At 42.1% G+C, this 16,692-nt stretch overlaps 1 protein-coding gene across 2 annotated transcripts in view; it reads left to right on the top strand.

The window, feature by feature from the left end:
• DHTKD1 (dehydrogenase E1 and transketolase domain containing 1) overlaps positions 1–16,692 on the top strand; it is a 49,183-nt gene that overhangs the window by 7,267 nt on the left and 25,224 nt on the right. For both annotated transcript variants that reach the window (XM_073328752.2, XM_078851184.1), the window contains exons 2-8: positions 1,366–1,521; positions 2,946–3,157; positions 5,836–6,030; positions 6,364–6,633; positions 13,870–14,041; positions 15,114–15,312; positions 16,286–16,598. In XM_073328752.2, coding sequence (XP_073184853.1) covers positions 1,366–1,521; positions 2,946–3,157; positions 5,836–6,030; positions 6,364–6,633; positions 13,870–14,041; positions 15,114–15,312; positions 16,286–16,598 — 1,517 coding nt within the window. The remainder of the gene's footprint in view (positions 1–1,365; positions 1,522–2,945; positions 3,158–5,835; positions 6,031–6,363; positions 6,634–13,869; positions 14,042–15,113; positions 15,313–16,285; positions 16,599–16,692) is intronic.

Below are 16,692 nucleotides of genomic sequence, written 5' to 3'. Positions count from 1 at the left end.
TCCTAAGCCGCCCCTCCCCTCCGTTCCATACTTCTCCCACCCACACCCAGCAATCCTCCAGGCTAATTCCCAGGCTCCTTCCCTCTCCCTCAGTTCCTCTGTTATCCCTGACTCCCCCAAGCCTCTACGCTGCTTGTGAGGGGTGTGGGAAATGTTTGAGAAATTCATTTAAACTACAATACACAAAGTTCTGTATTAATTTGCCTAGTAAGGAATCTATTTGTCCAAAAAATATAAATATATATACATATATATTTTTCTGAAACTTTTCTTTTATCTGTATTACAAACTTACTTGGTGACCAGTATTTTGAAATAAATTACCAAAATAATTAAAACTGGCATGATTATAGTGAGTTGTTTTGACAAATAAATATGCATAATTTTAAAATATTGTGTGCAGAATTTTTAATTTTTTGGTGCAGAATTCCCCCAGGAGTAATACATGGATTGACAAGGGCATAGAGAATACACTTATAAAGTTTGTGGATGATACCAAGCTGGGAGGGTTGCAAGTGCTTTAGAGGATAGGATTAAAATAGGACAAATCCTGTGTACTCCATTTAGGAAGGAACAATCAATTTCACACACACAATGGGAAATGACTGTGTAAGAAGCAGTACTGCAGAAAGGGACCTGGGGGTCAGAGGGATCACAAGCTAAATGAGTCAATAGTGCAACACTGTTGCAAAAAAAAAAAAAAAAAAGGCAAACATCATGCTGGGATGTATTAGCAGGAGTGTTTGTACGCAAGGCACAAGAAGTAATTCTTCTGTTCTTCACATTGAAATGGCCTCAATTAGAGTGTTGTGTTCAGTTCTGGGTGCCGCATTTCAGGAAAGATGTGGAAAAATTGGAGAAAGTTCAGAGAAGAGCAAGAAAAATGATTAAAGGTCTAGAAAACTTGACCTATGAGGAAAGATTATAATTTTTTTTTCTTCAGTCTGGAGAAGAGAAGACTGAGAGGGGATGTAATCATTTTCAAGAGGTAAACTGTTCTCATTAATCTCTGAGAATAGGACAAGAAGCAATGGGTTTAAATTGCAGCAAGGGAAGTTTAGTTTAGACATCAGGAAAAACTTCCTAACTGTCAGAGTAGTTAAACGTTGGCATAGATTGCCTAGGAGGTTGTGGAATCTCTGTCACTGGAAGTTTTTAAGAGCAGGTTAGACAGTCACCAGTCAGGGATGGTCTAGATAATATTTAGTCCTGCCATGAGAGTGGGGGACTGGAGTAGAAGACCTCTCGAGGTTTCTTCCAGTCCTAGATTCTGTGATTGTATGCAGGCCTGTATTCTGACCACTGAATTGATGCTATTAGGAGTGTATGTGCTAAAATTGTTCTCTGTTTCCCTCTTTATATTTAGCTGATCATGGCCTTGCTCGTTTAGTAACTGCATACTGTGAACATGGCCACAAAGCTGCCAAAATTAACCCTTTGTTTGCTGGCCAAGCTGTGATGGACATGGTACCTGAAATTCGAGTGCTGACAGAAGTGCTTCAGGGACCTTTCAATACCACAGGTAAATCTGCTTCCTGGTGCACAGCTGACTTGTCCTGTGTTTGGAATCTGTCAGACAAAGGAAATGGTTGAGCTTTTTCTTTTTCCTGTTGGATGAAAATGAGATAATACTGCAACATTAGTATGGCATACTGTTTTCATGGTTTTTGTTAAGGTTGAGGGATTTTAAGAGATACAAAGAGAGAGTTTTCAGTATCAATCACTGCTAAAGCCGCAGTTACACCTTTAACTGAGGGAGCCTTCTAGCTGGAAGTGCTGATAAGGGCGTGGTCCTATTTAGTTCAGAAATAACTCAAAATCCTCCGGCTAAAGTAGGCAGGAACTAAAAGCATAGATTAAAATCTCAGCAAACATGCAACAACTTAAATCCTGGTCAGAAATTTGTGCCTGGGACCCACTTCTAACTATAATCACGGAAATTTAAGATGGGAAAAGACCCATTAGACTTGGTCATCTTTTGACCAGTGCAGGATTGTTTCCTGCAGCATTTTATTTTTTTCTGGTACTTTATCTAATCTGCCTTGAAGAGACGCAAACACTGAAACTTCCACCGTGTCCTTCTGGAAGTTAAAATTCCACAGCATCTCGCTGCCTGGTAGGCATTTCCTAATATGCATTCAAAGGTATAAATATTCTCAATACAACACAGGAGTTTATTGAAGGGGCCATCGCACACTGGTCTTGTATTACCTAACAAAAGGCTAGCTGTAATGGGACATGTGGAAATGACATGTGTATGCATCTGATGAAGTGAGCTGTAGCTCACGAAAGCTCATGCTCAAATAAATTGGTTAGTCTCTAAGGTGCCACAAGTCCTCCTTTTCTTTTTGCGAATACAGACTAACACGGCTGTTACTCTGAAACCTTAGGTAACTCTGTAATTGTTAATGTAGCTTTCAGGTTACATATTAATAGTATACCATGTTCAACTACGTTATAAAGCACTACAGTAACAGAGGCACTGTGGCCCAATGGGCACTGGTGTGAAAATCGGAAGAGCTGGCTTCTCTTCCTGGCTCTACCACTCATTCAGTTACCTTGGATCACTCAGATTCTCTGTGTGCCTCATTTCCCCATCTGTGAAGTGAGTATGTCTGGTATTGTATTGCACTAGTGTTTGGGGGGGTCCCAATAATCCATCAGTCTTATTGTGCTAGATGCTATACAAATACATAGTAAAAAGACAACTCTGACTGAAAAAGCTTACAGTGATGCATACCGTTCTTTGGAAGGTGCTCAGAGAACTCTCAATGAAAAGTGCTATAGATGTCTTAATTATTTTTACACCATAGTGTTTTTATAAAGATTCTTGAGAACTTTACCTTCAAATGAAGAATAGAGGGACAGGACACAATATTGTGTTTTCAAATCATTAATCACATTGTTATTGACTATATCACTTTTTTTTTTTTTTTGTCATCACAGGGCTCCTGAACATGGGAAAAGAAGAGGCTTCCTTAGAGGATGTGTTGACTTATCTTGACCATGTATACTGTGGACATATTTCTATAGAAATGAGTCAGCTGTCAAGCTTGGAGGAGAGAGAATGGTTTGCTAAAAGGTTTGAACAATTAAAACAGGAGGCATTTACAACAGAAGAGAGAAAGCATTTGTCTAAAGTGATGCTAGAATCTCAGGTACATTGCATATCTTTATTATTTATATTACAGTAGTTCCTATGAGCCCCAGTCATGGACTGGGACCCATTGTGCTAGGCACTGTATAGGCCTTGCTGGAGCCCTAGCATAACTAGCAGTGTGAACCAAAAGCTGTGAACCGGAGTAGGCGTGGCAGAATAGTAACACACTAAGTGTCCGCTAACCAAAGCAGCACAGTCCTGACCAGGGAGGATGGTACAAAAACACAGATTTCTCAGGTAACTACATAAACTCATTCCTAAGAAAAGGTACAAGAGCACACTGACCCCTCATAAAGATGAGGCGGGGATAACAGGATAATGAATTAGGATGTCTTATTCAAACGAGCAGGTACAAGGGTAGTAACTAACTACATCTGGAGTGTAATAGGTAACTTGTTTCTTTTTAATGTATGAAAGGGGAAGTCATAGGAGGGGCATTTTTATACTAGTCTAGGAGACAGCATCCTCGTGTGCTGGTTGAACTGGTACCTTGTTGCGGGCATACGTCTGTTTAATGTACCCATAGCTCCTATGGCACACTAGGAACGTGCTTCGTTGACAATACACCTGGCTGAGCGCCTTCACCACCAAACCAAGCCTGTGGGCTTTCTTATGAATAACATTGAGGTCTGCTGAATCAACACGCTGCACTGTTTGCTACTGCAGCTGGCACCAGAGCTCCAGGAACAGCATTAACAGCGCTGCAGCAACACTAATAACACACTACAAACATGGGGGGTGGGGGGGGAATCAACCCCCCCCCAAAAAAAACAAAACAAAAAACAAACACTACTCAACTAGCTTACAGTCTAAATATGGATGTGTTTGAGATGGGGAAGACCTGAGTTTTGTCTGCTGGATGCAGTGTAGAAATGAAATAATTCTTGTTGGAGGGAGTTGTTCACCTTAACTACTGCAGCAATGCTTAAAAGAAAACTGCAGTGCTTTACTCTGTCAGTAGCTGATTGCGTGAGAAACAGTGAGGTATTGCTCTCAAGGAGACTTCAGGCACATGTGCTGCTGTTCCAGTGTTCTGTGTTTCCCTTCCCATTTCACTCTCCCTATTTGTCACTTGTTCCCCTCACCAACAGCTTCTAGTCACAATCTCTCTCAACAGGGAATATTCAGGAAGAAAGCCCTTTATTCTTTAGAGAGAAGGGAAGCTAAATGGGGGCATGATCAGGGTTCTGGCAGTGTTGCTCTGGCGAAGTAGCTGTTTGGATAGCACTGCCAAAGCATTTGGCAAAGCAGCTCTTGCCTCATTCCCAGTGCGTTCTGTAAGGGGCAGTGAAAGGCTCCCTTCTGCGGCCCTAATAAAGTGCGTGGGCTGAGTGTTTGTTTGGGGGACTCTAGCCATATATTTCCATAATGTAAAATTCTGTGGTTTTTTCCATCTTACTTTTTCTCTTGTTCATATAGTGGCACGAGTATTTATATAAAGGTGTCCCTGCTTCTGGCTTTCATGTGGCCCAAATAGGGAGAATTTGAAACTACCCTTTTCTCTGTGCAAATGAGTGTTGTGTGCTACATTGCCTTTTGAAATGCAGTTGGCAGGCTTATTTCCCTCAGTGGCTGTTTCATTAAGGGAATTAGTAAAATCGGGTTTTTTCCTGACCCTACTGAGGTCAATTGCAAATTTTCCTTTGGCTCAGGGTCTAGAGAAGATTGTATAGGAAACGTTGCTCCTGCTGCACTTTTGTGTAAACACTGCAGGAATTTTAAATTCGAGGCTGCTGAGCATTGGCTAACTACAAACAAATGCCAGCCAGCCAGATGCTGAGGCTGTTGCGCGCATGCACACACACACACACACGCGCGTGTGCACACCCCCCCCACCCCCCGAGTGACATAAATTGCACCGGCATAGGTGGTAGTGCGCACAGCGCTATGTTGGCAGGAGAGCGTCTCCCACTGACATAGCTCTCCCATAGACATAATTAAATCACCCCCAACGAGCAGCGGTTGCTTTCTCCCATTGGCACAGAGCGGCTACACGAGAGATCGTACAGTGGCGCAGCTGCATTGGTACAGCTGTGCCGCTGTAAGGTCTCTAGCATAGACATAGCGATATGTTTTCAATCCATAATTGTAAACACTGCGGGAATTTTTTACACTTTAAGGTTTCTCCCAAAACTTTGTTGTACAAAACTAGTGAGGGGAAAAAACTAGACATAGAACTGAGTGTCTTTTCCTCTTCTGTTCCATCTCAACAGTACTTGTGCCTGAGCACCCAGGGCCATGTATAATACTAATCAAAATAATATATTGCATATTGGATCCGAGGATCTTTAAGGGGTTTATGAATGCTAACGAACTTGGGTTCCTAATGCCCCTGTGAAATAAGTAACTTTGCTATAAACACCATTTTCAGATTGAACAAGTTGGCCCTCTTTGCCTCCCTCCACGTTGTGTCATGTTTTTCCTACACCTCCTGATGCATGTATGTGTTCAGGGGGCAAATGCATGTTCTCACATCCTAACATAAAACCAGACAGTGGCTGATCTCTCATTTGATCTCATTCGTAGCCTCTTCTACTAGATTGGGTGTGGTGCTAGTTGGCGAGAAAGATCTGCTGAGACGAGCTGGGGTTTTGTCCAGGTTTATATTCTGCATAGAATTGTGTAACTGTTCAATATTGTGTTAAATGACTTGTAGTCATACTCTGTTTCTATCAGGAGTTTGACCGCTTCTTGGCCACCAAGTTTGCCTCAGTGAAACGTTACAGTGGTGAAGGAGCAGAGAGCATGATGGGTTTTTTCTATGAATTGTTAAAGATGTGCGTGTACAGTGGGGTGACAGACATCATTCTTGGAATGCCTCATCGAGGAAGGCTTAATCTCCTCACTGGGCTGCTTCAGTTTCCACCTGAGGTAAGGGACAGATTTGTCTTACTAGCAGCAGCTTGCTGTTTACTCAGATTTTTTGTGTAATAAGTTTATTTGGCAAGAAAATATCTCATTGCCAGCGCTTGAGTACAAGTGATAAATTGACCTATGTGAGCACATACTTCTTCCTGCCATGGGCTCTGCAGATCTCCCTGTGAAAATACTTAGAGAATTGCAACAAAAGGGCTTAAGTGGCAAGGTCCAAAGGGTTATAGGACTTCACCTCAAAGTGTGTGACTTAAAACAAACAAAAATATCTCCAAAATTTGTAACGTAAATACAAATGTGCATTGTATAACTAATCTTATTTCTGTGCAGTTGATGTTCCGTAAAATGCGTGGCTTAAGTGAGTTTCCAGAGAATTCGCCAGCAATTGGGGATGTCCTGTCCCACCTGACATCCTCTGTAGATCTAGACTTTGGTTCACACCGCCCTCTGCATGTCACCATGTTGCCTAATCCATCACATCTAGAAGCAATTAATCCAGTGGCGGTTGGCAAGACACGCGGAAGGCAACAGTCTCTTCTTGATGGAGATTACTCGCTAGATAGTGCCGCACAACCTGGAGACAAAGTTATCTGCCTGCAGGTACTTGGAGAGCTCAAACAAATTTTCGCAAATGAGTATGAAAGATGATACTTGGTGTAAAGTTTGTAAATCAGAGGAAAGGTGAAGAGCTAGGTTTATTCACTATTAGAAAAAGGAAGATCTCCAGATGACAATGCAGCTGGCATTTTTAAGCATCCCAGTTTTAAGATTTCCAAGCCAATGATCTCTATCTGTACTAGTAGTCTAGTAGTTTTTCTAGTAGTCTTCTTGCTAGTAAGAATGCTTTGAAAGCTGCACACATCTGTTTTCCCTGATGGCCATTTTGCACTTTTTGCAGTTTAAACTGTCATGCTCACCCATTGTTTCTAATCAGGGTGATTAGAGCGTGAAATAGAACCAAGCAGGAACCTTCAATCTCCCAGCCTCTGAAAACATGTCCTTGGAGAAAAACAAACACTGCAGTGTGTATTGGCCATTAGAGTATGTGGTTGTGGTGAGGGGGGAGTCTCAGCACTATACTGTCCTGGTAAATCTTTCCTGGCTACCGAAAGGGGTTCTTTCTCCTTCAGAACTGCATCGAAATTGTGAAAAACCGTCAAAGCTAGTAAGAGTTTTTTTTTTTCTCCGTTCTGTTGAGTCCAAAACTGAGAACTCTGCTCTTAGACTTTTAGAAACTAGGAGTAAATAGGGAACTGGGGAAGAACTATTTCAAGCCAAGAGCAATGAACATGGAAGGCATTAGTGGGGAAATAATTGGAATAAAAGAAATGCCTCAGTTTTGCTTCTGGAGTGGGAGATTGATGGACTGTTTGGAAAAAAGCAGAAAAGAGAGGTTAAGATACTGTTGGGACTGAATGGCCTCATTTACATTTCCAACAAAACTGCATTTGTTGAACTTTTTTCTTTTCTTAAACAGGAAACTTACTTGCATTTTGTTTGGTAAAACATGCCCCTGAGCTTACTGGCCCGTTCCTTCCCTTGCATTAGCTCATGGTCACTCTGGTGTGAAGTTCAGGTTCCAAATTGAACCATGTAACACTTTTTTTTTTTTTTTTTTTCCTTCCCCTTGCACATTCTGCAAAACTGGGAACGCTGTACAGTGCTCTACTGGATTGATGAAAATTGCACTTTTCCACGTGCAGTTTAGAGAGGATATGGAAAACTCCCTTGTTTGTGTGGCCTTCTTTGTGATACCTCTCCTTGTGGAGGTAACAAGGAAAGTGATCTCATAAACTTAAACGTGTAACTCTTTCTCCTCTTGAAAACAAAGGTGTTCAGGGAGCAACCAGCCCGTTAACCTAGTAGTGGTCTCAGGTCTTCTACCCACTTCTGTTCAACACAAGCCAACTCCCATGTCAGGGATTGCTGTCAGGCTTAGAATAGCTTTGCTATGTTGATGATCATGTGGTGGTTTTTAACAGGGGTTTGGGTTAGTCACTAAAAATAAAGTGAACATAGGACTACAGTGGTTATTGGTTGGGGGCACTCAGCCAGTCAAGAGGGAGAAAATAGGTATAAAGCTCTTCTTCTTTCAGAGTCTTGGTCTTAGAGCCTCACTTCAGGGTTTTTGTTGCACAGCTCCCTGCAAGTTATTTTCTCTCCCCAGTGATAAGTGTAGAAATCTCAAGGCTGGCTTGCTCTAGTTCTCTTTGCTCACTTGCTTTTGGCTAGGGCAGCAGTACTGGCATGGGAGTTGGCAGCTGGCTCCTGCTCTCTGTTTTATGGCTGGTTATAGATGGTGAAAGGGAAGCAGTATAGCTAAAATGGCAGTGAGACTGACAGTGAACCTAGTTCTCCAAGGTCTCCAGATCTTCCTTCACAAAATTTCTGGATGAAGTTCTGTATCCCAAGATTGTAAAAAGGGTCCATTTGGGAGATAAACACATGTAAGTATCCCCCAAACTTCTCCATCTCTTATGCCTGAGAGTTATCAGTTTTTCACCTCGCATTCCTTGACTCCCTCTTTCATTGACACATGCTGTTTAAAGTCCATAAATATGGCCTCCTGATACGTATTTCATTCCAATATCAGCATACAGACCATTTCTCATGAGTGGGATAAGCCTTGTGACATACCATTAGACCGCTGAGGTAACCTATAATAATCTCATTGAAATATGGTTATAAATGGCGGGGGGAATTCCTGTCCATAGTGTAAGACTATAAAATACAGTTATTGCTAGCATGGTTTCAGCTGTAGTCTGGACAGGTCATAAAGCACCTGGCATGAACCACTACAGGAAATGAGAACTGGTCTAGATGGGCTACATTTCTGCTCTGGTGTGGGAATTTATTTGTTTTGAGTCATAATGGGCTTTTAGATATAAATGCGTCTTTGACCATATGTATATGTTGATTTAAGTGTCTTGGGCTCATGGCTTATGTGTCTTGCAGCTTCCACTCATCTACTTTTTGTTTTAAACCTCTTTAAAGGATTTGTTTTTCCTGTAGTTGTAACTTCTGGCCAGGATTGCAGGGCATTCACCTCTAGTTAAGCTTAGACAAGGAGCATTTCCTAAGAATTTTGACATTTTATGGGGGCTTGAGTTTTTGTTTGTTTTTTGTTAAACCAACTTTTATCTTCATCTCTTACCCTCCCAAGATCTCAGCACAGCTGCGTTCTAACTTCAAGATAATTTCAGAAATTCTGTCCAAACCACAAGTCTGAGGAAAGGAAAAGACTCCAGCATCTGGAGCAGTTTTGAGAGAGTTATCAATTTTGTAAGAAGGGGGGAGGAAAATATTGCATAATCTTTTTCCATTCTATGATCAAGCCTCTCTGAATTTGCCATCCACTGTAGTGGAAAAGATCAAACTTCTGCAAGTTCTTGGGTAATGGAACTCTAATCGTGTGTATGACTAATTTTTAATAATTCCTACGGTCTGACCCATTGACCCATCTCTCTGTAATCAAAGTTCACTGACTGAGACTTAAGAATTGACCATCTCTTTTCCTAATTTCACCCCCTTCAGAAGTTATTGAAGTGTAACTTAAGGCTCAGACTATTATTGAAGACTGAGCTGAAGACTTATTGAAGACTAGGAGGGTGGTGAAGCACTGGAATGGGTTACCTAGGGAGGTGGTGGAATCTCCTTCCTTAGAGGTTTTTAAGGTCAGGCTTGACAAAGACCTGCCTGGGATGATTTTGTTGGGGATTGGTCCTCCTTTGAGCAGAGGGTTGGACTAGGTGACCTCCTGAGGTCCCTTCCAACCCTGATATTCTATGATAAATAAGCAGTAGTGGCCTCTTGATCAGGCATTGCCTAGAAACTAGTGGCAGCCAGAGTAGTTGCGGGCCATAAGCAAACCCAACCAAAGGAAATGTCTGACCTGCAGGACATGTTTGTTTTAAACCTTGAAAATATTCTTAAGTTACAATTTTTATTTTATTTTGTTGGTTGTTGTGACTTAAAAGTTGCCGTTAATACAATAATCTTGACATTTCTGTAACTATTGTAAGCAAGGGTCTGAGAGCCAGACCTGCCCTTGACTCTTCTGGCCTTGAGCAAGGCATGTGTGGTCTGACTTTCAGTAGCACTGCGCACCCGCAGATTCTTTTATGGTGGATTTCTCAACATCTCTGAAAATCGGGCCATTAGCCTCTCTGTGCCTCCAGGTTCCCCTTCCTCAAAGTAGGGGTTGTGCCTGTTGTGAGGATTTAATTAGCTATGATGATTTTAATTAGAAGAAGCCTTCTATGACAGTGGTAGGTGACTACCATGGGGAAGAGATTTCAGTCCACCAATTTTTAAAATCCTAATTACAGCAATTAAAACATCGGCCAACATTATTTTATTTCCTCCCTCAAATGTAATATGGAGGCTGCCAGAAAAATCCTGTACTGCATTGCTGGGTGGTCTATATAAACATAAACTTATTTCTCCAGGAGTTGTTTTATGGAAACAACTAGGTGTAGCCTGTTCATGTCAAGGCATTTCAAAGGACATCCTAGATTTGAGAAGCATATGAGACATGCACGTTTTTTTCCCGTTTCTCCCCCCCCCCAACCCCAGTAAATTCTAGGAGGACTCAAATGCCATGGGCAGAATTGAAAGTGATGCTCATGGCTGATACCAGTGAGGCTGGTTTTTGTTTATCCCCTTAGATTTTGCCACCAGATTCCATTACCCGGACCCATCCATCTCTTTTGTACAAATAAAACCTTCCCTAACCTTAGCCCCATGTCACACATGCCCTAATAATTGATTTCCCACTAGACACCCTCCTGCCTTCTAATTTTTCTGTTTTTCTTTGGGGGTGGGGGGAATGGCCAAACTTACTTCCCATGGAAGAGTCTCTGATTCCCTTTCATCACCTAATCTCCTTGACACCCACAATGTGCACTTTCTTCTTCCCTCCTTCTGAATAAAATGACCACTGTGTAATGAAACCTTCACTAAGGCTTTGTCTACTTTAGCACTTTTGTTGGCAAGACACACCCCTGACTGATATAAGCGTCACTGACAAAAGCGCCGGTGTGGACAGCGCTATGTCAGTGGGAGACACGCTTCCGCCGACATAACTTCCTCTGCCCATTGGGGGTAGTTTAATTATGCCGGCTGGCATAGAGCTGCTACACAGGAGACTTTGCAGTGGTACAGCTCTGCTGCTGTATGGTCCATACTGTAGACATAGCTTAAGGGCCTACCTTCAGTAGAGACAGGAAGGATGGAACAGTAGCTGGGGCATGAGCCTGGGGCTCAGGAGACCCAGATTGAATTTTCTGTTCTGCTACAGACTTCCTGTGTGACCTTGGGCAAGTCACTGTCTGTGCTTCAGTTTTACAGATGGGGGAAGAATAGTATTTCCTTAGCTCACGGTGGGGTTGAGGCATTCAAGATTCTAAGGCAATCCGATACTATAGTAAGAGGGTGGGGCATATAAAATACCGTAAGTTAAGTAACAGGCAGCCTCATGCCTTACATGACCCTTTGACATGGTTTCCATTATAATCAGGATCCTCTTATTAAAGTCTTGTCTTCTAGTTGAAGCCTGGCCTGTGGTAGAATTCACCCTTTTTTTGGATACTTCTGAACTATCCCTGCCAGTGACAACTTATTTCAGAGGCTCATCAAAATGCTTCCGAAGAGCAAGTCCTTTGCCTTTGGAGTGCACTAGATAGCACCAAGTATCCGGTGTTCAAAAACAAATAATCCTTGAGGAATCATCCCTTACAGTGTGTCTCATTCCCTTCCGGTCCATTTCCCATTACAGAAGCCGAACGGTTTTCTCTCCTATCAACGTGCACTGGAGTTCTCAGAAACAAAGTATAAATTTAACACCAAAGTACACATGAGAAGTTTTACTACTGGAGGAAATCTGGGCCAAAAAATTAAACTCTGTGCACAGTATTTTAAAATGCTGCATATTTTATTTGTCAAAATAACACCGTATAATGATGCTCCCATCGGCAGCTGGGGCTCCCGCTGGCAGCCCTGGGTTGGGGTGGAATCACAAATTCTATGGGGAACATTAATTCTGTGCAAACTCTGCATTGTGCAGTGGCACAGAACTTCAGCAGGAATCAAGTTTGCTTGCAAAGTGGATTTGCTGCTTTCCTTGGTTGTAGAGCAGGGAGCACTCTGTTTTTCATACTCCTGGTGTGCAGATTAAAGAGGCTTTTTTTGGTAATAATTCAGAGTCAGCCTTCTGTGGATGACGCTTGTTAAAATATTAGCATCAAATCATTGAGTATAACTTGGTTCATCCTTTAGTTTAAGACCAAGATTATTAAGCAACTTGCTGGTGCATTGAGTGATTGTTTATTACGAGTTTCACTGTATTTCATTCCTTTCCGTTTTCTTGCACCTTAAGTAGACTGGAAGACCCAAGAAGCTTTTTCTTCAGTAGAATGAAATGTCATGGCTGGAGGCTAGCTGGTTACTGAGGGGGGAAGATTTAAGTAGAAAGAGGGCATGAGACTTAAATTCTCAAATATCAAATGTCCTGTAAACTTGTGTGCTGGGTTCTGAGGAGCCTTTTTCAGTGACACACTCTGAAGGTCTTGGGATGAGACCAGAGCATTGGCCGACAAGCCTTTTCACTTGCTTTAGTGTGTGTACTGGAATGAAGCTGGTGCTATTGAGTGGGACCATGCGAAATGGAGGCTTTTGGAGAGCAGCAAAACAGCTGGAGCAAGAAGTGAAATCCTTTCAGAGATGCCAGAAACTTGCCACGGTTCATTTCTAAATTTGCAGAAGGAATGTCAGGGTCAGGAGTAGAAACGGAACTGAATGCTGGGGGTCTCCCTTGTAATGAATAACACTGCTCATCTGTGATGCCCCCTTGTAAAGATGAACTGAAAAGTTTTATTAGAACTACTGAAAATCCAGAGGTTTCATGTCACCAGGGCTTCACATGCACATTTTCTTCAATTGTGATGTGGCTAGGTTTGTATCTATAGAGTATCTGAGTCTGCGGATCCTGAATCTGAAGGTAAGACCCTCACCTGGTTTTACCTAGCAGCTTCCTAAAACTTCTAATCTTTAATGATTTTGACGATAGAGGGAGGCTTTAATAGAACCTCAGTATGAACCACACTGAATTCTGGGGATGTTTGGATTCAAGCTCTGCAACTAAAGACTCCAGTTTCAATGCAAACCTGTAATTGAGCCCAGTGTTTTCAACTTTTTCAAAAACCTGGGCTGTTTGTAACTTTTTAAATAAATTTTCTTCAAATATGTTTTTAAGCCTACCTGTATCTCCTGTTCATTTAGGGTCTTCAGTAGCTCTCAGTCCCTTTTAAAAACCTTTTATCTTCATTTATGTTTGTTTTTTCATCCCTTTTTTATCCTTTCTCCATATCTCTATTCTATGCCTCTATTTACTGAAGTGTAGACAGACAGAAGCCATGTATATTTTGGCCTGCAACATTTAATTTTTGGGGGAGGGGCAGTGTATCAGATGGTGACTGACTTAATTTTGTTCACTGATCTTTTACTGCAAATCTACTGCAGACTAACAACTGTCACACTTGACCAACCATGTTAGGTTATAATGCTGTGTGTAATGATAAAGTCTATTTTAAGAGATTATAGGTTTGCTCCGAGCAGTTAACAGATCAGCCAATGTGTGCACAGTTGCTGGCCGTGACTCTTCCTTGGAGTTAAAAGATTATATAAAATCTATCAAATTAGCATGGGAGTGAGTGACTGGTATTATTAGGGCTGTATGATCACTCTGAAAGATCTTGTGTAATGAATTTTTTCTCATTGTGACATCTTTCAGCATGGCTACTAACAAATCCTTTTCTGTCTCCTTCTTCTATAATTTAGGTTCATGGTGATGCTGCTTTCTCTGGTCAAGGGATTGTTCCTGAAACGTTGACACTCTCTAATCTCCCACATTTCAGAGTTGGTGGAAGCATCCATTTGATTGTTAATAATCAGCTGGGTTACACAACTCCTCCAGAGCGAGGAAGATCGTCGCTATACTGTAGTGATATTGGTATGTGTAAAAGGGTCACCACACAAGTGGTTATGTAACCTGTGTAAAAGAAATTTAAACTCCCCAGTGTGAATGTCAAGTACAAATTCCTCTTTGGATTTTCACAGATAGTGTTTATGAATCCCAGGGAATCTTTTTCCACACTTACGATGAATTAGGTAAATTGGACTTAATAGAGTAGAATACACTTTGCTAATAATAATAATAATTTAAACACAAAAAATTGTTTTCATGCACTTCATGACAAAGACAAAGACATGGTTGTGACATGGTTTATTACCCATTTGAGTCCTTGGAGAGCGATCAGGTCAGAGAACTGTGGTACTCCTGGGATTCTATGTGGAGAGGAAAAAAATCACCAGAAGGGCCAGGGAAATAGCAGGAGCATGTTAACTTCCCTGGAACATCTAAATGGAACATCTAAAAGGAAGTACAAGCGAACAGCTGGGAACTAGCTAATTTTCTGCCTAGACAGTCTAGTTGCCACACAGAGGGAAGGGAGCTCTAATGTGAGTTTGGGGTTTTCTTCCGCTTATTTGAAAAGACTTTGATTCTGACAAACCTGTCTGGGATCTGCTGGGAGCAACAGAGCATGAGTGGATTAGGGGAAGGACTGCTTCTGACCAAGGAAATTCTGTATAGATTTCAGATAAACCCTGCTTCAGGTTAAAAATTGTATTTTGTTTCTCTGCTGGAGCAAGAGGCAACCAAAAGACTGCCAGCCTGGGAAGGCTTTAGTTTCCATCCAGAATGAGAGGATTTAGAGACTGTGTGCACAAAACCTGTTAGAAGCTTTACTTCACTCTGGAACCATACTGTGGACCCATTTGCACACATGCACAGGGTTGAGGTGATTGTAACAACCACAAAGACTCTTCTCCCTGCTCGCATGGGCAGGATCTCTCTGGATTTTTTTGGCCTCTCTCTGATGCACTGAGCAGAGATCACATGTTGGGTTCCAGTGAGCATATCCCATGTGCTCATTCTCCTGTGATTGCAAAGGGTAGGGAGCACTTTGTTAGATCTTGCCCTGAGTTTGACTCAGAAATCCATATGTTGAACTTCTGTTCAGGTAAGATAATTGGGTGTGCAGTTATCCATGTGAATGGTGATGATGCTGAAGAAGTCATCCGAGCGACGCGATTAGCTGTTGAATACCAGCGTCACTTCCGCAGGGATGTGATTGTAGACTTGCTGTGCTACAGACAGTGGGGCCACAATGAACTCGATGAGCCATTCTTCACCAACCCCAGCATGTATAAAATCATCAGGTAGGTTGATGCTAGCAAAGGAAGGTGTATAACTCATGCCTAAACCAGCTGCAGTAATGATCAGTTTATCCTCAATTGTAACAGAAGCCTCTATGAAATTTAAGGTCCCTGTTTACATGGCACATTCTGTCCTGCTGTTGGCAATGGTGCACCAGCATCTGTGTTTGCAGCAGGGTCAGTACTAGTGTGGACATGGCTATGCTCTTTGGAGCACACTGTCAAGACATCTTGCATATTAAAGAGAAACTGGGCATTACTGATGATGGTGTTAGTGCTTGAATATGCAGTTTGATGCTCCTTTGAAGAAGAAGTTAATATAGTCCATCTGCATTTTAAAACTTCCCAGTAGCTATTCTTGATTGGTTTGCCCTTTGCTCATGAGCGTCTGGGATTCAGGACACAGACAACTGGTTGGGAAGGGTTTGCAGATCAGGGCTGATGGCCGTTGGCAGAGCTGTGTGTGGGAGGCTTACACAATGCCTGCTTAAGCTGGTTCCTGCCAGTTCAGCTAGAATCCTGTTTTATGAGCAGTAAAACTTACCCTAACTTTATCCCCACTCCAAAAAAGTTTTTTCAAAATGTGCTAGCCAGTATATTCTGGCACTTCAGATGGAGCATGCATGCAATGTTCACTATGGTGGAAGAGAAGGCTTAGACTCCTTGTCTTAACTCACCTTGCTGTGAGTTTATCATTATTAGAGTGCAACTCTGATTTTGAGTCTTTCTTTTTGACCATAGCTGCCAGTACAGATGCTTCTCCAATAATAAACAAGATAGCACAAATTGTCCTGGAGAATTTCTGCCCCTTATTTTTTGGAGGGCCTCCATCTGAATGATTGTAACCCAGCAGATCATTCACTCCAGTTCTTGGAATGAGTTTATATTGCCATCTGGCAGCAACAAGGTTGTATTTCCTTGTTACTACAGTGATGGCACAGTGTACGTGCATGGGGTTTGACTTCCTCCCTGACAGATCCCGTAAGAGTGTCCCAGACATGTATGCAGAGCGTCTAATAGCCAGTGGGCTCATGACTGAGGATGAGGTATTAGAGATAAAGACTTCATATTACTCCAAGCTGAATGATCATCTAGCCAACATGATGATGTATAGCCCCCCTTCAACCAACCTGCAAGCTCACTGGAGTGGCATGGTGGAACCCTCTGCTAGGATCACCATTTGGGATACAGGCCTGCCTGTGCCACTCCTGCAATTCATTGGCATCAAGTCCGTGGAGGTGCCTGAAGAGCTCCAGATGCACAGTCATCTTCTGAGGACGCATGTACAGGTCTGTAAGGCTTAATGAAGTCTATCTTCTTATTCCATAGCTCAAAAAAAAAAAAAACCTGTTACGGGGGAAATCTAACACCACAAAGCATGCA

Source organism: Lepidochelys kempii, chromosome 1, assembly GCF_965140285.1.
Source record: "Lepidochelys kempii isolate rLepKem1 chromosome 1, rLepKem1.hap1, whole genome shotgun sequence".
Classification (NCBI taxonomy): Eukaryota; Metazoa; Chordata; order Testudines; family Cheloniidae; genus Lepidochelys; species Lepidochelys kempii.
The sequence above is the reverse complement of the archived record's forward strand: the minus strand, read 5'-3'. Positions and strand labels throughout refer to the sequence as shown.